Here is a 22972-nt window from a genome sequence, read left to right as displayed (position 1 = left end):
TGTGGCATCCACAATTTTAAAGATACGAGAAAAGCAAAGACGCAGAATCGTAGAGAATGACCATATCTTTTAGACTGCAGAATTTAAATAAGATCGTATTATTATTATAGCCAGCATCAAGAAATCAATTTCATTTTTTCTCGCCCTGTCTCTCTCTAACACACACGTAGAGTAAAACATTAGCGCCTAGATCTCAGAGACTATAAAAGCTAGAGCAACCAAATTTGGTATTCACACTCCTAATATATCGGACCGAGACGAGTTTGTTTCAAAATTTTGCCACACCCCCTTCCGCCCCCGCAAAGGATGAAAATCTGGGGATATTCACGAATCTCATATACTATTAAGGCTAGAGTAACCAAATTTGGTATCCGCACTCCTGTTAGATCTTACTATAAAACGTGTATCTCAAAATTTCGCCCCACCCCCTTCCGCCTACACAAAGGACGAAAATCTGTTGCATCCACAATATTGCACATTCGAGAAAACTAAAAACGCAGAATCATAGATAATGACCATATCTTTAAGATTGCTGAATGTGGAACAGATCAGATCATTTTTATAGCTAATAGGAACAAAACAATTTGCAGTGGCTACGCAGCGCCCGACGTGACGCTCAGACTGATTTTCTGTCTCTCTCGCACGCACTCTTTGTCGTGTCGTTTAATATTAGCGGCGTCTGCCGGAGGAGAGCCATACTGACTTAGTATCGGGTATAACTGTAGAGTTGCGGTGTCTGCTGCAACTTACAACGTTCCCCCTCGTTTAATTGCAGTCTAAATGAACTTCAATGAATGCAACAGCAGGAGGAACGGAACAGGACGGAGCAGTGGCGACTGTAGAGTTGCGGTGTCCGCTGCAACTCACAACGTTCCCCCTCGTTTAATTGCAGTCTAAATTGACTTCAATGAATGCAACAGCAGGAGGAACGGAACAGGACGGAGCAGTGGCGCTCCATAGCTGGCCTCAGAGCTCAGTGTTCGGTGCTCATTGCACGTTGCTTGGTGCTTGGAGTCCCTGCCACCACCACCTCCACCACCACCACCACCACCACCACCACCGTCACTACCTCTGCCACTGCGACTCCACTGGCGGCGGCAGTTTATCTTTTGATTGTTGCAGCTCCTCTCTTACAGCTTCAGCATTGGAAGCACTCGAAGGGTTCTTAAAAGCGAAACGACGTCGCCTTTTTTAGTGAACTCAAGATTTTAATTACAGCAGAATGCTGCTCCTCCGCCGCCCCCTTTCTTTCTGTCACTTGAGTGTGTTGAGTGTGTCTCTATTTAAGAGAAATTAAAAGTTCTAACCGGACGGCAGGATTTGGATTTCGCTGTTGCTCTTAATGCCGGGATTGATGTGCCACATTAAAAACGCCAGCAACTGGATGCCCGGCGAGCCCTGGTGCTGGGTCTCTGGCCAAGATTGATGAAGCCACTGTAAGTCACAAGAGCTGCCGGGGAGCTGCGGCTGGTACTGGGGCTGCTGTCTCAGTGGCTGTTGCAGTTGCACGGAGCACGTACTTTGTCTAACTGCCAATGCGGCATTCCCATCCTCCCATCGTCCAGTCGTCCAATCCCAATCCCAATGCCAATCGCCATCCCATGGCCAATGCCAATGCCAATGCCAATGTCTTGGCCACATGCCACGCACGGCCACAATTCGTAAATTTATTAAACGTCAACACGGCACTGAGCCAAATAAACTTGTCTCGAGACAACAGTCGGTTCTCGGTACGGTACCCCTGGCAACGAAGTCCTCCTTCCCCATCGATGGGTAGTGATGGGATGGGTTGGGATGGGAGCAGCGGAGAAGGCTGCCTGGCACGCAGCAAACGGTTAAAATTAATAAAGCATCTTTGCCTTGGCTGTTTCCTCCTCTGCTCTGGCTTTCGCCAACACAGCTAGACAGAGGCAGGGAAGATAGAGTGAGAGTGAGAGAGACAGAGACAGAGAGAGAGAGAGACTTGGCGACCAGTCTATCTGGGACTCGTTTAACCATTTCCATTCGACCACTGACCACTTTTTATACCCGATACTCAAAATAAGTATTGGGGTATATTAGATTTGTGGTGAAAATGGATGTGTGTAACGTCCAGAAGGAATCATTTTCGACCCCATAAAGTATATATATTCTTGATCAGCATCAATAGCCGAGTCGATTGAGCCCTGTCTGTCTGTCCGTCTGTCCGTCCGTCCGTCCGTCCGTCTGTCCGTCTGTCCGTCCCTATTAGCGCCTAGTGCTCAAAGACTATAAGAGCTAGAGCAACGATGTTTTGGATCCAGACTTCTGTGATATGTCACTGCTACAAAAATATTTCAAAATTTCGCCCCACCCACTTCCGCCACACAAAGGACGAAAATCTGTGGCATCCACAATTTTAAAGATATGAGAAAACCAAAAACGCAGAATCGTAGAGAATTAACATATTTGCAGAATCTGAATTGGATCGTATTAATATTATAGCCAGCATCAAGAAAACAATTTCATTTTTTCTCGCCCTGTCTCTCTCTAACACACACGTAGAGTAAAACATTAGCGCCTAGATCTCAGAGACTATAAAAGCTAGAGCAACCAAATTTGGTATCCACACTCCTAACATATCGGACCGAGACGAGTTTGTTTCAAAATTTCGCCACAACCCCTTCCGCCCCCGCAAAGGACGAAAATCTGGGGATATTCACGAATCTCAGAGACTATTAAGGCTAGAGTTACCAAATTTGGTATCCGCACTCCTGTTAAATCTCACTATAAAACGTATATCTCAAAATTTCGCCCCACCCCTTTTCTCCCAGACAAAGGACGAAAATCTGTTGCATCCACAATATTGCAGATTCGAGAAAACTAAAAACGCAGAATCATAGATAACGACCATATCTATCAGATTGCTGAATGTGGATCAGATCAGATCATTTTTATAGCTAAAAGGAACAAATCAATTTGCACTGGCTACGCAGCGCCCGACGTCACGCTCAGACTGATTTTCTGTCTCTCTCGCACGCACTCTTTGTCGTGTAGTTTAATATTAGCGGCGTCTGCCGGAGGAGAGCCATACTGACTAAGTATCGGGTATAAATGTAGAGTTGCGGTGTACGCAGCAACTCACAACGTTCCCCCTCGTTTGTATGTGTGTTCTCCTCTTGCAACTAAGCAAACAACTTCAATGTTGCCACAGACTCCGAGACCGAGTCCCAGGCCGATTCCGAGTACAGAGGCAGCCACAGAGTCCGTCGTCGTGTGGGCTTCTAACAGTGATATTTATCTGCGAGTGCAATTACCGTTGTATGGGCTCGATTAGGGTTCGGTTCGGTGGCAGAGACTCATAACTTGAATGTGAAAAGTGCAGAAAGCCCCGTTTGACATTTGAGAAATGTGGCGGCACACAATTCAGAGATTTACAGGGCAGGAGGCTTCTCTGAATCGCTTGACAAAATGTTCCTATATCTCTGGATATTTCCTTTATTCCTGGATTACCTTAGCGACTCTCCCGCCTTTCACTTTGCTCGACAGATGCCATACTCAGGCTCCCTTCTTGATACGCCGCCCATCCCTCTATGAGCAGGGCATTCCAACAATCGAAATTCCTTATCTCCATGTAAATCTGCAGAAATGATTAGAATGTTTTAATAAAGCAAACTGCCACAGATGTGAGCTTCTTGCACCGCGACTTGTCGGCGTGGGTAATTGCCTCCACGGAGTCTTGTACTCCGTATAGTTGTTTCTAATTAAAGTACGAAAATGAACGGGTAACAACAGCAGCCACAACCAACAACCAACAGCTAGTAGCCAGAGCAGCCAGAACAAGATGGTCGATTAGGTCCCGGCCCCCCAGAGGAGGGTGAAGAATGGAGCTCTCGATCTCCCGCTCCATGCGTCCGTGGCTGCTTCTTGATGATCACGGTGATCAGCAACAGTAACAACATATCGTAATTAGACTAAGAAGCAATTATCAATTTCAACTTTAATCTTGTTAGTCGAATGCGACGACTAGCAGCTGAAAGTGAAGTGGAGAGTAGATCGGAGTGCCTTGCGTGTTCTGGGTCTTCCACTGGGGTGTGGAACATGCAGCAGCCACGCCTCTATCCCCCTTCATGCGGTACGAATGGCACGCGGGAGGGGACAGAGAGCAAAGAGGTCAGGGTCAGTGTCTGATGTGGTCTTGGCTGGCGAAAAGAGAAAGGATTGAGTTGTTAGATTTGGCCGTCTGGACTTGGACTTGGAATTCGAGTTTGGCTTGGACCTGGTCGTCTTCTGCCTGCTCCTTCTCCGTTCCAGCGACTTTTGTTGACTCTGTGACTTATGTGGCAAATTACAGCGCCTTTGGCTTCCAAGAAAGAATTGAAAAAGCGCCAAATTATCTGCATTGTGTTTTATTGCCACAGCAAGCTTCCTCGCTCCACCATCCTGCCCCTGCGAATGTAGCGCGTCATGGCGCCTAATTGAATTTCGGCTGGCTCGTCCTCGTCTCCATGGATCCTTGGACTAATCCCTGCCCGGCGTGTAAGTGATAGCTTTGTTTTGGCTTAAAAATGGCTGCAGAGAAGAGATTCGAGTCGAGCCGAGTCGAGTCGAGTCGGAGGCAGCCAACAATTAATTTCACACACAGATAGTGAAACTTTTTGGCTGCAACAAATCCCCGGCACTTTCCAACTTTCCCCCCAACTCGAATCGAGTTGAGTTTGAGTCGAGTGGAGTGGAATGGAGTCGAGTGTGTGCGGCATAGTTTTGTGTGCAGCTTTGCGACTTGCGGAGGCAGCAGAGGGACTGGTGCCACCGATTAGGCTGCCCCTGTTTGGCAAAAACAATTTTCCGGCTTCCCCCGAAACTTGGCTGTTTATTGCTTATGGCATCATTGTGGCCCATTGTTGCTTGCCAAACTTAAATCCTTTTTAGTGCTTTGTTTATGAACTTGCATATAAATTCGGAAATTTTCCACAAAAGCCAAAAAGTTTTCCCTGCCCGGCTTTCCAACTCTCCCCCACACTTTTTTGCGTATCGCATGTGGGATAGATAATCCTCTTTGGTGGCATGTGTTGTTGCATAAGCATTGGAAGCGTTGCTCGGGGGCATTAACATGCATCAAAAATTTCACAGATTTCGTTGTTCGGGTATTAAAATAAGCAAAGTTATTAAAGAAATTTCGAAAATTTTTGAGCTGTTCCAGCAGATAAATTATAGTATTTATGAATTGGTATCTTTTGTGTATACCGACTTAAATGTATAAAATAATCCGAATTTATAAAGTGTTGGAAGGTTTGTTTTATTTTGTAGATTGTAGATTTTTGGATACATTTCTAAGCTTTAATTTAGGCTTTGTTTTCTCAACAGCTTTGTAATCGTTTTATGATAAAAGCCGTGAGAGGCAGCAAGGAAAAATAGTGTTTGCAGACGTCCACCGGCTGTCAGTCGAAGAACCGAGGCACTGTTTATGACAAATTACGTTTTCCAACACTCACACCCAGCTCAACTGGAAGAACAAAATGACACATGTATCTTTCTCGCCATAACTGCATGCCTTTCCCATAGGGCTGTCTCTGTTTTTGCTGTTAGTCAGTTAGCATATGGCCACAGCCAACCTGATTTAAATTGTTTGTTGTTGTCTTGGCATACATTATATCACTCATTCTGACGTACATACATATGTATGTTTCATTCAAGTAATTTCACATCAATTTTCCAAGATGAAAGGGTGCCAAAATAGTTTCAGCATGAAGTTGGGTGAGTTTTCACAAATTGATAACCTTTGCCTCTGCCTTGATTCCTCCGATCACCTCCTATTCAGACATAACCATTGTCCTGCTCTTGAGTGCCTTCTACGGTGGAGCCGGGGCGGTCATCGTCATCAAGCCCAGTCCGCAAGCCCGGGATGTCTTTGCGAATAATTTGTTTCTTACTCTGCTTCGACCGGTGCCACCGGAATCACCGGCGCAGCCTGTGGTGCTCTTCTCGCCGGCTTCGCTGCAAAAGTTTCTGGTCGCGTTTTACAACTTCACCTGCCAGGACCACCTGCGTATGCTGGCCGAGGACCTGTGTCTGATCGACGGCAACTTTTTTATGAAAAGTTCAGTTGCGGAGCTCCTAGCGGGCCCATTGCCGGTCCGCTTTCGCCAAGTGACTGTCGAACTGATAACCGGCTACATTGCACCCAGAAACGTACTGAGCTTCTTTGCGAAGGACTTCGCCGAGCTAGGCGCAGACATATTGGTCCGCAACTTCTTCATCTACGACGGCGACGAGATTGCCAGCAGCTTCCACAAGACTGTGTGGGAGTATTTCAACATTGAGGTCCTGTCCAGGCACAATGCTGTGCTGCGAGAGACGGGGATCGCAGTGTCCGACCTGCAGCTCTACAACGGTATCAAGTTCCATGCCTATCTGGACGAGCAGTTCCGTTCAGTTGGGAAGTTCAGCTTTGCCCAAGGCCGATTCCGCTTCGCGGAAAGGTTGCTGGTGGGACGGAAGCGTTTTCCGTGCATGGGCCTGGAGCTGCCGCTCGAAACTGAGAGCAGCCGTGGTCTCCTCACGCTGCTGCTGCTGATGCCTGGACCCAGAATGTCGCTGAAAAATCTGGAGGCGCTGCTGCTGGGTCCGGATCAGCGCAACTATCGGGATCTGTCCAAGCAGTTGAGCATCACATTCGTTTCTGTGCGCCTGCCCAACCTGCAGTTTTCCGGCAAGGTTACCATGGAACGTTTAATGAAGGAGGTGAGTGGCTGTAGCTCCTGTAGCTGGAATAAGCTTGAAACCTGGGTCGCGTCCCTTAGATGAGCTGGCTGTTCGACACGAAGCTGCCGTACCACGGCGTGCTCAACAACCAAACCACTCGAATCAAACGGTTCGTGCAGCGGATCAGCATGCGTATCCACGCTCAAGGTGGCTATTCCCAGTCCCCATTCGCAGGTTCGTGCCACGATCGCCTGCCCTTTGGTCCAGCGATTACCATAATGATGTTAGCTCAACCCGTCCTGCCTTCCCGCCAACAGAGCCTGTCAATCCATTGCACTTCTTCAACACAAGCCACACATTCGATTGCGCCACGAGCCCGTTCCTGTTCCTAGTTAGATCGGAGGATGTCATCTACTTCATGGGCCGCCATGAGCGCGTCTCCGCCAGGTCCGGCGCATACCATGGAGGGATCTAAGAACCCAAGACTGCAACCAGCCGCTGTCGCTGCCGCTGCTGTTGCCTTTGCCAGTCGTTACTTTCATTAGGCCCGCCGCTTGCGCACTTGACAATGACGTATCTGACGAGGCATGTGAAAAATTGCGGATGAACAAAAACCAGAACCGACAGCCTCGGCTCCAGAACAACATTTTAAATTGGGTTCTCTTATGCTAACGCTGCAGTTGGTTGGGTCTCTGGGTTTTTTCTTTCCTTTTCTTTTCTGCTGTTGGTGGATCCCTCTGTTTGTTTAAATGTTGTATTGTGCGCGTGAGTGGGGACTTGGACGGGGCCGGACCGCTTAAGCGTTCATTTGATGAACATTTTACAGGGTACCCGACACAGCTGGGCCCACTTGTTCGTCTTGCAGCTGAGAGCCAGTGAGCTCAGAGCCAGACCCGAAATGACTGTGACATTCCACCGGGCAGGCTGAGAGCTGCGAAGCATTCCTTTGTTTTGGCCAATTGCGATTTGAATTCAATCAAAATGAGCCAGAGATGTGGAAACAATGCCGATAAATTGGCCCCTGGCCTGTGGCTTCTCTGCTTTATGTTTTCTGTTGCCAATATTCACTTTAATTTAACAATTTGAATGCACACATACACGTACACATACACGTACTTCTCCACTCGAATGTAGGCTTGTCAGAAATAAATACATTAACTCTGCTGACCGCCGCCGCCGTTCCATAGCCAAAAAAAAAAGAGATTTATGGGCGCATGCGCCGCCGCTTACTGGCGGCCCTGCCTGCCTGCCCGGCCTGTCTTGGCTGCACTTTTCCACTACTGCAACTGCGTCCGCATCTGCGTCTGTGTCTGTATCTGTGTCTGCTCCCGAGCCTCTATCTGTATCTGTATATGCCCTGCCACCAATTGACGTTAATTTATGGCACATGCACACTCGACTCGACTCAACTCAACTCAAAAAAACTCGGGGCCTAACATGGGCCGCAACGGAAAGCCAGCTTGAAGCAGAAACAAAAGGCCCCAGCGACTTATGAACTGCTTATGAGTATTTATTTTTATAGAAATAATCAAAAAGGCAGTCAAATTTATGGACCACATCAATGGACATGCCATATAAGGCGCGGCGAGGCTCCGATTGCGTAATCCCTGATCCCCTGAGTCGAGACAGGTCCAGGAGACCTCGAGACGCAACAGGACTGTCCTCAATCGAGAGTGGATGCGAGGCTTATCAGGCCTCTCCTAAAGCGCTGACATGTTTAATTTTCGAGCACCGACGATAAGAAGTTTGGTCACTGTCAAAGCAAAAGGCTTTAAAGGAGAGAGAGAGTTGATTTGAGAGTTTGAGAAAGACCACAGGTATTTTTGGGATCGTCTGGACAAGGGCAGAGAGAATCTACATCTACCAATTTCTAGAGGTTTCCTCCTGAATACGCTTAAGGTGTAAGGTGAACTTTGAGAACAGCCCTCGCGAAGTTTTTACCTGCTAAGCCACACGGTAAGCGACAGTCGAAAATCGCCCGAAAAATCCACTTTCCATCCGAAAAGTCGCATTTACAGCGACAAATGATGGTAGCTTCTGCAGCACAAAATTGTATGGCCTGTCAGCGGCCCAGAAATGGTAATTATCAGGGAACCGAAGACGCGAAAATAACACTTATCGGTTGCTTAAATATTTGGCCAGGAAAATATTAAGCGAAGAGTTAATTGAAATCGAAGGAGCTTTGAGTGCCGCTTGACGTGTGGTCGTGGATACGAGCCGGCGTTGGGTATGACCAGGCTGTTGTTCAAGCCAGACTACAGTGGACATTGGCTTTTGTTAAAGTTATTTTATTTGTAAGACAGCAGAAGATTAGTATACAGAATTATATGTGCTTCCGAGTAACATACGCAAGAGACAGACGCCGAAAGAAAAATATCGATATGGGAGCATCGATATGAGAACATCGATATGCAGCAGGGCACATGCGCAGTGTTGTTAGAGATCAATATATAATTATTGTGGCGGTCACTTTGAACACTCCTCCTCAACACAACGCATGTTTACAAACTTTAAATATACTTAACTAATCGAATTATTGCCGCTGCAGCTGATTGTCTGGCTCGCTCTGCTGTCTGCTCTCCTACTTTACCTGCTATCTCACTCCGTTCTTCTTTTACTCGTGCACAGTGATTCTTCTACTGTCCATAATGGCAATTGTTTGCAGTGCAAAGAAATGTGAATTCGGTGGTGTTATCATTGGTGATTCATTTCTTAGCTGCTGGCTGTGCGACAATTTTGCCCACATAAAATGTGCTGGTGGTGGAAATTTTGGCCGGCTGAATGATCTGATCCCGAAACGCATGGGCCTGTCTTGGTCATGTCTGGTTTGTCAGGAGATTGAGGCCGAAATGCGCACATTTATGAGACAGACTCGAACTGGGTTTCTGGATGTCCTGAAACAATTTGTGGCTCTCACCGAGAAATTTCTTGCCCTTGAATCACAGTTTCTTGGGCTCAAACTCTTGAGCGAATCGCCTAGACGGAAAATTCCGCATAATGATACCAATCTCTTGCAACCTAATCCGATTGGTACGCCTGCCTCCCACCTTCATCCATCGGAAGCATTTCCGTGTAGTCATGCCACGCCGTTGTCTGTAAATCCGCCAACGGTGGCTCCGGAGTTCTTTACACCGAGCAATGTGCTTCCTTCGAGCACCCAACTCCCCAACAGCATCAATCCCATCCCTGTAGTTTCTGTGGCCGTCACTTCTGACGCGGTGAGTGCTCCTAGTGCGGGTGCGCTGGTTGCTGACGACGTCTTGCCAATTCCTGCTCCAATTCCTGCTCCAATTCCTACTCCAATTCCTGCTACAGCCATTGCTGCCAATTCCTCTGCCCTTGTACCGAGATCTCTTTTAGGAGTGGCTCCACCATCTCGATCTCGCTCGGGACTTCAACTTAAAGCAGTGGTCCCTCGGAAAGCAATATTTGTTTCTCTTCTTATTCCTGAGGCTACAACGGAGGATGTTAAACAACATCTTGCCGCTAAACTTAACACTTCGCCTGTTGATATAGTTGTGACTAAATTTACATTTAAACATAAGCGCAACATATCATCCTTTAAAATTCTTCTCCCTGATTCTTTACTATCCTGTTCTCTAGAACCGTCAATATGGCCTGAGCATACAATTGTGCATGAGTTCCTTCTCAAAGATTCGAACTCGAATCCAAGAATTACCGAACATGCTCCAAAAAACTGATGTACTATTTTTCCATGCACTATCAGAACGTTCGCAGTTTGCTGGGAAAATTGCGTCAAATTCATACTAATAGCGCGTCCTTTGATTTCGATGCCATCGCGTTTACCGAAACCTGGCTTAACTCCTCTGTCAATGATCACGAAATTTTCATTGATAGTTACACTATTTATAGAATGGACCGCCCATCTTTTGCAGGTGGGGTTCTGATTGCAGTTAAATCTGTTTTCTCATCTGAGTTATTCCCATTCAATAACATTCATGGAATTGAATTTGTTGCAGTCAAAGTTCGTGTTGGCTCCGCATTTTTCTATTTAACCTGCTCTTACATTCCTCCCAGGTCTGATGATGAGCTTTACTTACACCACCTTTCAGCAATTAATAATGTTGTTTCTACATTAGGGTGCAATGATCGAATTATTGTCATGGGGGACTTTAACCTCCCATTTCTTTCTTGGCTGCCTTGTGATGACGCTAACCTGTTGTTTCCCAATTGCCATAATGACTTTATCAATGGGCTAACGGATATTTCCCTTCTCCAAATTAATGCCGTTAAAAACATTAGGGACAGACTTCTTGACCTCGTTTTTGTTAACGATGGTTCTCGTGCTACTGTATCTAGAGCAAGCCCAATATCTCTCCCTGCAGATCCTTACCATCCAACTTTGTTGATATCACTGGAGTGTACACAATCTGGAGGTGCTGACAGTTCCATGGCTCCTTGTCACATAAAGTGTTTTCGCAAAACAAACTTTATTGATTTAGATCTACATCTCTCGCGTGTTGATTGGTCGTTTTTTTATTCCTTACCGAACATAGATGCAACTGTTAACTCGTTTTATAGTTCTATTTACTCCGCCCTTAATACGTTTGTTCCAGATATCACTGTACCTGTATCGTCCAAGCCTCCCTGGTTCTCCAAGTATTTGTCATACTTAAAAAATAATAAATCCCGGCTCTATAAAAAGTACCAGAAGTCGGGCTCCACGTTGGCCTTAGCTCTATACTCCTCCGCTCGCTCTCTTTTCCTTGCCGTCAATAGTCAGTGTTATAATCATTACCTTTCACAATGTAGTAGTAACTTTCGTAGTGATCCTAAAAAATTCTATTCGTTCGTTAATTCTAAGCGCAAGTCAAACGTTTTTCCTCCGTCCCTTCATTACCAGAACAAAACAGAAGCTTCTGCTGTTGGTATTGCAAATTTATTCGCTAACTTTTTCCAAACAACGTACTCGTCTCATATTTACAACGCATCCACTCCGTATCCGTACCAGCTACCTCAAGCTAATTTTTCTGTCCTTTTTCGAGGAAAGCGTTGTTCTGGAAGGTTTGTCATCTATGGACATATCGTTTTCTGCGGGTCCAGATAAGGTACCAAGTTGCATCTTAAAACACTGTGCCCAGTCCCTTTGCAAGCCCTTGACCTTTCTCTTCAACCTCTCCTTGGAACAGTCTTGTCTCCCAGTAATTTGGAATGAGTCCTACATCATTCCGCTTCACAAAACAGGTTCAAGATCAAACATTGAAAACTATCGTGGTATCGCAAAGCTTTCCGCCATCCCGAAGCTTCTTGAGTTCCTGGTCACCCGGCAACTGCAACATCTTTGTTGCAGCTTGATATCTCCGTCGCAACACGGTTTTTTCAGACATCGTTCAACATCGACTAACCTTCTTGAGTTTTCTAACCTAATCCACCGTGGTTTTCAAATTGGTTTGCAGACGGATGTAGTTTTTACGGACTTCAGCAAGGCATTCGATTCTGTGAACCATGCTCTGCTTATTCAAAAGCTCTCTTTATTAGGGTTGGATTGGATTTTGTCCTATCTCTCTAACCGTACTCAACGTGTTTTGTTTTCTAACGTGTTGTCAAATACTGTTAATGTTACTTCAGGTGTGCCACAGGGAAGTCATCTGGGCCCGCTTCTGTTTATTTTATTTGTGAACGACCTTCCTCAAGTTATAACATACTCTACTACACTAATGTATGCTGATGATGTCAAAATCTGTCTTTCTTACTCTGATTGGTATTTGCACACACGCCTTCAACTTGATCTAAGTGAACTACTATTGTGGTGTTCAACTAATCTTCTTTTTCTGAACCTTTCCAAATGCAAACTTATGACATTTTACCGTCGCGCTCCTCATTTTGTTTCATATGTTCTAGGAAATGATGTCCTTGAGCGAATTTCGAGTTCAAATGACCTCGGAGTCCTTTTTGATCATAAGATGTGTTTCAACACCCATATAGCTGCAACTGTAAATAAAGCTAAGGGTGTTTTAGCGTTCATCAAGCGTTGGTCCAAGGAGTTTGACGACCCGTACGTTACGAAACAACTGTACATCTCGTTAGTACGTCCTATATTGGAGTATTGTTCTTGTGTGTGGAGCCCGCAGTATAAAGAGCAGCAGGCTGTTATTGAATCCGTGCAAAAGCTATTTTTAATTTTTGCCCTTCGGAACTTTAACTGGGACTCGGGTAGAATCTTGCCACCCTACCGGTCTAGGCTAAATCTTATCGACCTGCGTCGTTGCACCATCGCAGAATATGCAATGGCGTAATGTTCGTGCACAAGCTCCTTCTTGGGACTGTTGACTCCCAAACTCTCTTGGGTCAGATTGACTTGGCCGTTCCATCCAGACCTACCCGTACTTTTAGGCCTATCCGTCTACCCATATTTAGGTCTAATTATGCTGATCATGAACCTTTTAGGGTTTTATGCCATAATTATAACTCCCTCTGTCAAACCCTATCCCCTGAACTGTCTCTTAAACTAATTGCACGCAATATTTATAATCATTTAAATTTAGCTAACTTTTAACTTATCTTTTTCCGCCTTTAATCTAAGTACCATTATTAACAGATAATTTGTTAATTTAATAAATAAATAAATAAATAATATCCAATAACATGTCAAGCACTTATAAACGATCTTTTAAACCAAATGCGAATTTATGGTGCTTAACCTTGGCTAAGTTCTTTGTGAGGACATCTGCTATCATCTCATCGGTTGGCAGATACGCAATGTTGACTTCACCTCTCTTGAGAACCTCTCGAATATGATATATCTTGACGTCGATGTGCTTTGTACGTGCATGAAACATGGGGTTTCTAGCAAGCTGCTGTGCTTCAATGTTGTCGCCGTACATCTGAATAGCTGACTCCTTGGACATCAGCTTCAAGTCAATCAGTAGGCTGCGAAAGTATATCGCCTCTTTTGCTGCAGATGATAAGGCTATGTACTCTGCCTCCGTGGAACTGAGGGCAACCGTCGATTGCTTTCTTGACTCCCAAGAAACCGCTCCTCCTGCCAACATGCATACATAGCCAGTGAATGACTTTCGGTTCGTCATATCACTTGCCCAATCTGCATCAACAAAACACTCAATTGCCTTTCCTTGCTTTGTGTAGCATATCTCCCAGTCGATAGTTTTTGCCAAATATCGAAGGATGTGCTTGGCTGCCGCTTCATGCTCGGAATGAGGATCCTTGTTACGTTGTGCTAATTTATTCACCGAATGCGCAATGTCCGGACGAGTCATAACAGCAAGATAAGATAACTCTCCAATTAGCTTTTGGAACGATGTGATGTCGACCCTGCGGCAGTCCTCTTTGTTGCATGCCACCTGGTAACCAGCTTCAAGAGGCGTGGACGTCTGTCGACAATCTTTCAAATTGTACTGTTCGAGCAACTCTCTAATATACTTCCGTTGGCTGATTGAAATCGCACCCGTACTGCCTTCACGTTTCACCTCAATACCTAAAAAGTATTGCATAGGCCCGATGTCAACCACATCAAATTCTGCTGCGATCTTTATCTTGATATCAGATATATCATCTAGGTCCTTACACGCCAAAATAATGTCATCTACGTAGACAGCTATTAGACACATATTTTTACCTGGCTTACAATACAGACAGGGTTCGTTGACAGTCGGTATAAAACCAATGCGTCTCAGCGTTGCATCCAACGTAGAGTTCCACACTGTTCCTGATTGTTTTAGGCCATATATACTTTTGTGAAGCCTCAAAACGTGATTTGGGTGAACTTCGCTGATGAAGCCCTCAGGTTATCTCATAAAAACCTCAACTTCCAATTCGCCGTTGAGATACGCCGTGACAAAATCCATTTGATGTAGGTGGAGACCATGTTCGACTGCAAGTGCAATTATCAACCTGATAGTTGCGTGGCGTACAACTGGTGCAAATGTTTCCTTGTAGTCGATCCCGTAGCGTTGGCTACAACCTTTCGCCACCAGACGTGATTTGAGCCTGTTCACGCTTCCATCCGGATTGGACTTAACTGCATAAGCCCATCTGCATCCAATGGACTTTTTCCCGCTATGCAATTTAGTAAGCGACCACGTGCCGTTCTTCACGAGAGATTCGTACTCGTCCTTCATTGATGCTTTCCATATCTCGCCTTCAGTAGACCGTTCAGCTTGTGCGTAGTTTTGTGGAACTTGTACGTCTGCTGCCAGTATCGCATTGAGCATATGATACTGCTTCCTTGGTCGTCCTGGTTTTCCCATCCGCACTATGTTTGGGCGTCCTGGTCCTCTTATTGGTTCTGGAATTACAAGAATGTCATTACTAGACATAATCTCCGCCTGATTTTCTGGCTCATTTTCTGGATCTTTAAATTGCTCGCTATCCATTTCGGGTTCAGAGTCCTGCTTTTGTTGAACCTCAATTGATGCCATGTCATTGGAACATGATGCATCTATTTTGCCCCCTTCAGGTTCTACAAAAATGACATCCCTACTCTCTACGAGTTTCCTGGTTTCTTTACTGACCAAACGGTATGCTTTGGCCGTATCCGAGTAGCCCACCATTATATACTCTAAGCCTTTCTGTGCGAACTTTGATTTCTTTGTTTTATCTAGAGCTATCGCTACTGAGCCAAAAACTCTTAAATGCGATACCACTGGCTTTCTACCTGTCCATATTTCAAAAGGTGTCACCCCGCTCAAGCAGCTGCTTGCCACTCTATTTCGCAAATACGTGGCAGTTCGAATCGCTTCTGCCCAATAGCATTCACTTAACCCAGCATGCAGCAGCATACTTCTTGCCATTTCTACCAATGTTCTGTTGGCCCTTTCTGCAACTCCGTTTTGTTGAGGTGTATATGGCACTGTTAAGTTTCGTTTTATTCCATTTTGGTTTAGGTAATTATCAAAAACGTTTGATATGTATTCTCGGCCATTGTCGCTTCGTAAAACCTTGACTTTTCTCCCAGTTTGGCACTCAACTTGACTTTTAAATTCTTTAAAAGCCTCGAAAACCTGATCTTTGGTTTTTAGGAAACTTACTGATACACATCTTGAACAATCATCAATAAATGTGGCGAAATATCGATTGCCTCCCATTGACTGCTTTTGCATTGGACCGCATACATCAGTATGTATTAAGTCTAGAACGCCCTTTGACCTGTTTGTGCTCGATTGAAATGGTTGCACGCAAATTTTACTTTTTGCGCATGTTGCACACACTTGTTTTGGCTTGTATATGCCCTTGAGACCTATTACCATCTCCTTGCTAACCATTTCCTTTAATGCGTCAAAATGTACATGGCCGAACCTATTGTGCCATTTGAATGCATCTGCCTCAACATTTACAATGTTCATACACTTTTCCTGATTGTCCTGAACCATAAACAATCCATTTTCCAGATGTGCCTTTATAACTATTTTTCCGTTTTCAAAAATCATCGCTTGATTTGTCTCAAACACAACTTTTTTTCCATGTTTTAATAGTTTTGTGACCGATATAAAATTGTACTGCAAATCTGGTAACAAGATAACCTTTTCCAGCGTAACGGATCTATCACCGAACTTTACTTGAACAGTTCCATGCCCTTGTAATTTCCTTGCTAATGCTATCTTCCTGCCTATTCGCTTCTTCAGAAATTTTTATTTTTAGCATGCTCAAGCTCGGCAAATCATCTCGCGTCTCAATCGCAACAACAAAACTTTCATACGATTTAGGCAAACCATTTAGCAACACAACTGATAAGATCTTTTCATCAACCTTTATGTTGACCTCTGCTAAAGCCTCGTGTACCACCTGGAATTTCCGCAAATATTCCTGTGCACTTATACCATCCGACATTTTTAACGTCAACAATTGTTTAATTAAAAGCACTACCCTTGCTGGTCCGCTTGGCCTGTGAATTTTATTTAGCTTTTGCCATGCCTGTGACGACGATACACAATTTTTAATATTGTTTAGTTGGGTCGATTTAACACAAAGTAAAATTGACGCCAACGCCTTTTGATCCTTTAGTTCAAAAGCTGCACGTTGCTCATTTGTTGCACTTTCACTAAGCTCAATTTTACCACTGACGATTGGCCACAAATCATTTTGTATGAGAACACTTCTCATTAAAACTTCCCATGTGCTATAATTGTTTTCGTCCAGTTTCTCAATATTGAAATTCATATTTCCACTCATTTTTGATACTTATTGTCCCACAGTGCAAAATTTGTAACTGTCGATCGTCTCATGCACAAAGCAACTACGACGACAATACTGTTGTCCGTGTCTTTCTTTTGTTTTTTCGTTTTCTTTTAAGTATCCCTCCGAGTTGCTATTTACACACACACACTCGCGATTTTCTATGGCTTGGTATACACACTTTTGGGTATACACACTCGCGGTTTTGTGCGGCTTGGCATTCGCACTTTTTGGTATACACACTTGAGTCTCCGTTCGCTTTTGTGTTTCTTGATCCGTTGGGACTGCTTTATTTTGGACTTTAAACCACGGCAACGGTCCGATTCGCTGCAAAATTCGAATCAAAAAAACACAATGCGAATTTGTTCAACTTGTTCTTTTGCCTTTCTATGTACACACATACACTAATGAGTCTATGCCATTTTTTTAGCACTGCTTTTCACTAAGCACCAAACAATGTTTATTGTTTCTCACTGTTTCTATTTTATACTGTTTCTGGGTGAATTGGTGTCTGGGCCCATAACCTGTTAAAGTTATTTTATTTGTAAGACAGCAGAAGATTAGTATACAGAATTATATGTGCTTCCGAGACGCAAGAGACAGACGCCGAAAGAAAAATATCGATATGAGAACATCGATATGAGAACATCGATATGCAGCAGGGAACATGAGCAGTGTTGTTAGAGATCAATATCTAATTATCGTGGCGGTCACTTTGAACAGCTTTAGTATCACTTCTGGTCAAAAACTGTCCATTTGGCTAAGCGCCAGAGACATAATTTACGCCAAATGGCATTACTCGGTAGCACAGTGGACACCAAAGGTGACAAACCGGCAAGACTGGATTTCCACTTGGTGGAAAAGCCTGTTAACTGCCGCCCACCGGCTACCCCCACTGCCCCACTTGATTGGTCTACAACTAACTTAAGCAAACTGTATGGAAAGTTGCTTAATTTGTCAATGAATAAAAGAAAAAAAGCTAAGCCAAATTGGCTGCGTTTTGCAAGCGTTTCGCCAGCGTTTTGAGTGCGTTTTGTGTGCGACTTTTTTCGCCCCTGCCTGGCATCCTTTGGGCCCTTTGCGCTTATCTCCGATGCTGTACTGCAAACAAACTGCCAACAACTGTCGATTTTTTCAATCTGGACAGTAAAATTACATGCAAATCCAATTAAGTTGTTAACTCTTCGCTGTTTCAGCCCCCCTTGCCCCCTGCACCCTACACACTCCACACGGACTCTCCCATTGTTATACCCGATACTCAAAATGAGTATTGGGGTATATTAGATTTGTGGTAAAAGTGGATGTGTGTAACGTCCAGAAGGAATCGTTTCCGACCCCATAAAGAATATATATATATTCTTGATCGTCCCCTTCAGCGCCTAGTGCTCAAAGACTATAGGAGCTAAAGCAACGATGTTTTGGATCCAGACTTCTGTGATATGTCACTGCTACAAAAATATTTCAAAACTTCGCCTCGCCCACTTCCGCCCCCACAAAGGACGAAAATCTGTGGCATCCACAATTTTAAAGATATGAGAAAACCAAAAACGTAGAGTTATAGAGAATGACCATATCTTTAAGACTGCGGAATCTGAATGGGATCGTGTTATTATTAAAGCCAGCATCAAGAAAACAATTTCATTTTTCTCGCCCTGTCTCTCTCTAACACACACGTAGCATAGGCGGCTTTGCTTAGAGTAAAACATTAGCGCCAAGATCTCAGTGACTACAAAAGCTAGAGCAACCAAATTTGGTATCCACACTCCCAATATATCGGACCGAGACGAGTTTGTTTCAAAATTTCGCCACACCCCCTTCCGCCCCCGCAAAGGATGAAAATCTGGGGATATTCACAAATCTCAGAGACTATTAAGGCTAGAGTAACCAAATTTGGTATCCGCACTCCTGTTAGATCTCACTATAAAACGTGTATCTCAAAATTTCGCCCCACCCCCTTCCGCCTACACAAAGGACGAAAATCTGTTGCATCCACAATATTGCACATTCGAGAAAACTAAAAAGAATCATAGATAATGACCATATCTATCAGATTGTTGAATCTGGATCAGATCAGATCATTTTTATAGCCAATAGGAACAAATCAATTTGCAGTGGCACCGCAGCGCCCGACGTCACGCTCAGACTGATTTTCTGTCTCTCTCGCACGCACTCTTTGTCGTGTCGTTTAATATTAGCGGCGTCTGCCGGAGGAGAGCCATACTGACTTAGTATCGGGTATAACCGTAGAGTTGCGGTGTCCGCAGCAACTCACAACGTTCCCCCTCGTTTATATCTAGGGTAACCAACAGGCAGTACTGCTTTTGACCCGCTCTCCAGCGAGTCCCACTTATGCCATTCTCCGCTATGTTGGTGACTATGCCAATGGCATCCAGGGTTGATCTGCCTTTCCGGAAGCCATACTGGTTGGGCGACAAGCCGCCGGCATCATCAATGGCACGGCTGAGCCTACGTGCAATGAGCTTTTCGCATACCTTCCCCGCGTTGTCTAGGAGACAAATTGGTCTGTACGAGGAAGGCTCACCTGGTGGTTTCCCTGGCTTGTTGAGCAGCAGTAGCTTTTGAATCTTCCACCTATCGGGGAAGGTACCTTCTAGCAGACACTTATTGAAAACCTCGGCGAAGGCGGATAGCTGTAGTGCCAATGCCAGCTTTAAAGCTACCGGCTTCCAGGATCTCCGCTTCCGTGATCATTTTGATGCCCGTGATCGGAGCGTCGCTTTCTAAGGGGCTTGGACGCCTCTGTTGCTCGCTTGGGAACAGGGTGTTCACTACGTCCTCGAGTGTGCTGGGGTCCGTTGGAGCCTTGCTCCCGGCACTTAGCCTCTTCATAAAGATTTTGTAAGCCCTGCCCCAGGGGTCTTGTTCCGCAGAGCTGGAGAAAGCATTCCCGCTTGCTGCTCCGAATTGCATGCTTCAGTGCCTTCCTGGCGGTCCTATACTCCTCATGCGATGTGTCGAACCGAGTCGTGCGTCGCGCTCTCTGCATAGCTCGTCTGGCCCTTAGACACGTTGTCCGGAGCCAGTCGATGTCGGCGTTCTACCACACGATTGGCTCGTGGTGCCGCATGAATGGCTTCCGCTGTCTCATGCTCCTGTCACAGGTCTCCTCCATTCGCAAGGCGAGCTGGTTGGCCGATTCGTTGGCGCTTGTGTCGCCGAGGGCCTCCCACGTCTCGAGGCTTCTGGCCAGAGCGCTGGTGTTGAGCGTGTCCACGATGTAGGCTTTTCTCCTCGCGCTTGACATGCTGGGTCTGGGGCGTTCGCCAATGGTGCATACTATGGCTTCGTGGTCGCTTCCGGTGTACACGTCTCCTATTCGCCACCTTGCATTGCGCAGCTGCGAAGCGCCACCCCTGCAGAAGGTTTGCTGGGAGCCCTCGTTCAGCAGCGCTAGGTCTAGCGATGCTAAAGTTTCTAGCAGGATTCGGCCTCTTGCGTTGGTGACTTGGCAGCCCCACTCGTGTGCCCACGCGTTGAAGTCCCCGGCGATTAGGACTGCCCCGCGGTTTCTTGCGTCTTCAGCTAGATCCTCAATGATTCGGGCGAATGACTCGAGGGGTAAACTGGGCGCTAGGTAGCAGCTGTATACCCATAGGTTGCCAGCTCTCGCGCGCACAAATCCGTCTCCTGCCAGCACATTGCTGAGTTTGCAGGGATCGCCTCCACATGCCCACAGGGATGCCTTCTCTGTTCTGTCGGTCGCCCAGGATTCGTTGTCACCTGATTTGTACGGCTCGCTGAGTATGGCCAGGTCCGATTTGAGCTCTCTCACCGTCTGCAGGAGCAGGTCCTGTGCGGCCCTACAGTGATTCAGATTGAGCTGGATCACTTCCATCCTCTTGTTCCGGCTACCTCTCCTAGCTTCGAAAAGGGACACTGCTGGCTTCCCGATTGATGGCCTCTGTCCTCTCGGCCTCTCCCGGCGCAGACGAAGCAGGTTGCCTTGTTTGGACAGTCTGCTATCTTGTGCCCATTGACGCCGCAGCGAATGCAGCACCCAGTTCGGTCCACTGCACTATGGCAGTTTGGCGCAATGTGCCCAATCTCCAAGCACTTGTAGCACCTAGGCTGCGAGTCCTTCTCCTTGATCTTACATACCGTCCATCCCACCTTGACCTTGCCCTTGCCGAGGACCACTTGAGCATCCTTGCTCGGCAGTCCAATTACGGCAGTCTGGGTGTCCCGGTATGATGGGCGTAGGCTTCTCACATTCACCGAGTTGGCTTCGATGGCAAATTGGGGGGGGGGGGGGTGACCCGGATCCACCAGTGGCTGGCTTAGCCTACGCCAAGGCTCCGTTTGCGCCGCGGCATCCTTCTTCCAGACTGTCGTTGTCTGCTGCTCGTTGTCCATGCTCCTGCTCTTAGTGCTCTGCGAGCATTTTGAGCACAGGACTGCGGCGTCGAGGCCTTCCTGCCTGACGCTTCTGCCCGCTGCTGATGCTTGGCTTGCTTCATTGATTCTCGTGTGAAGCTCCTTCATTCGCACGAACATGTTTCTCGTCGCCATGTTGATGTGGCGCGTATTCCTTTCCATCATTCTGCTATGGACTTCATCCAAGATATTTCCCAGCTCTTGGAGGTTTTCGAGGCAGGTTGCCTCCTGACAGGCCTTACTTTTCTTAGGCGGCGTTTTTCTTTGCAAACTCTCTGGGCTGGCTGGGTCCCGTACCCTCTTAGGGGTCTCCCGGGCGTCCGGGCCCATGCTCTGTAACTCTGCTCCTGGAGCTGACGCAGCTGCCGGCGATCGGGCGAGCTTGCTGCCCTTCATGAAAGCCAGGTTTTCGTCCTCCTCCATTCCTCTTGTTCGATGTTCCAGTTAATTCTGGGGTCGATTTTAATTTGAAATTTCAAATTTCGTTTGGCGCGTAACTCTGCTCCGGCACTCTGGCAGCCCTGTTCCGTACGAGGCTTTGACAGAGAAAATTCATTTAAATTTCATAGAAAATCGCATTGAAATCTGTTGTGCCACAAAACCAGATTTTGTTGTTGCACTAAAAATATTTCGCTAAATATTTTCACTGAATATAAAGGAAAAATATTATGGTAAATAATGCGAAATATTAAGTGCTTTGTTACCCAATAGCCACGCTATTTCATTATTGCAATTTTCATGAATTTAAATTATGAAACCCAATCTCAATTAATGAAATGCAAATCCTATTACCTTACGAAATCATTAAAATTCAATAAAATCAAACATAAACGAGGGGGAACGTTGTGAGTTGCTGCGGACACCGCAACTCTACAGTTATACCCGATACTTAGTCAGTATAACTCTCCTCCGGCAGACGCCGCTAATATTAAACGACACGACAAAGAGTGCGTGCGAGAGAGACAGAATATCAGTCTGAGCGTGACGTCGGGCGCTGCGTAGCCAGTGCAAATTGATTTGTTCATTTTGGGTAAAAAAATGATCCGATCTGATCCAGATTCAGCAGTCTGATAGATATGGTCATTATCTATGATTCTTCGTTTTTAGTTTTCTCGAATCTGCAATATTGTGGATGCAACAGATTTTCGTTCTTTGTGGGGGCGGAAGAGGGTTGGGCGAAATTCTGAGATATACGTTTTATAGTGAGATCTAACAGAAGTGCGGATACCAAATTTGGTTACTCTAGCCTTAATAGTCTCTGAGATTTGTGGATGCCCCAGATTTTTGTCCTTTGCGGGGGCGGAAGGGGGTGTGGCGAAATTTGGAAACAAAACGGTAAAGGTCCGATATCACAGGAGTGTGGATACCAAATTTGGTTGCTCTGGCTCTTATAGGTTCTGAGATCCTTGAACTCATATTTTACAATTGGCAAAACCGACCATGAAACCTGTGTGTTAGAGAGAGACAGAGCGAGAAAGAATGAAATTGTTTTATTGATTCTGGCTATAATAGTTATACGATCTAGTTGAGATTTTGCACTCTAGAAGATATAGTCATCTTCTACGATTCTGCGTTTTTAGCTTTCTCGTTTCGTCGAAATTGTGGATGCCACAGATTTTCGTTCTTTGTGGGGGCGGAAGTGGGCGGGGCGAAGTTTTGAAATATTTTTGTTGCAGTGACATATCACAGAAGACTGTATCCAAAACATCGTTGCTCTAGCTCTTATAGTCTTTGAGCACTAGGCGCTGAAGGGGACGGACAG

At 45.7% G+C, this 22972-nt stretch overlaps 1 protein-coding gene across 2 annotated transcripts; it reads left to right on the top strand.

Moving 5' to 3' along the window:
- The first annotated feature begins 5367 nt into the window (after positions 1–5367).
- Positions 5368–7261, top strand: LOC108160387. 2 transcript variants are annotated; one of them, XM_017294370.2, is made up of 4 exons: positions 5368–5715; positions 5780–6702; positions 6762–6897; positions 6952–7261. In XM_017294370.2, the coding sequence occupies exons 1-4, from the start codon at positions 5679–5681 to the stop codon at positions 7053–7055; spliced, it is 1200 nt and encodes a 399-aa protein (XP_017149859.2). In that variant the 5' UTR covers positions 5368–5678; the 3' UTR covers positions 7056–7261. The 2 variants fall into 2 exon arrangements, with proteins under 2 accessions (XP_017149859.2, XP_017149858.2); XM_017294369.2 differs by having other exon boundaries at positions 5374–5715; positions 6981–7261.
- Positions 7262–22972: the final 15711 nt, after the last annotated feature.

This window comes from Drosophila miranda, assembly GCF_003369915.1.
Source record: "Drosophila miranda strain MSH22 chromosome Y unlocalized genomic scaffold, D.miranda_PacBio2.1 Contig_Y1_pilon, whole genome shotgun sequence".
Classification (NCBI taxonomy): domain Eukaryota; kingdom Metazoa; phylum Arthropoda; class Insecta; order Diptera; family Drosophilidae; genus Drosophila; species Drosophila miranda.
The sequence above is the reverse complement of the archived record's forward strand: the minus strand, read 5'-3'. Positions and strand labels throughout refer to the sequence as shown.

Coding starts and splice junctions, on each gene's coding strand:
- LOC108160387 (XM_017294369.2), top strand. CDS start 5,679: ATGAAAGGGTGCCAAAATAGTTTCAGCATGAAGTTGG. Junction 6,703..6,761: donor TGGAACGTTTAATGAAGGAG/GTGAGTGGCTGT, acceptor CGCGTCCCTTAG/ATGAGCTGGCTGTTCGACAC. Junction 6,898..6,980: donor TTCCCAGTCCCCATTCGCAG/GTTCGTGCCACG, acceptor TCCCGCCAACAG/AGCCTGTCAATCCATTGCAC.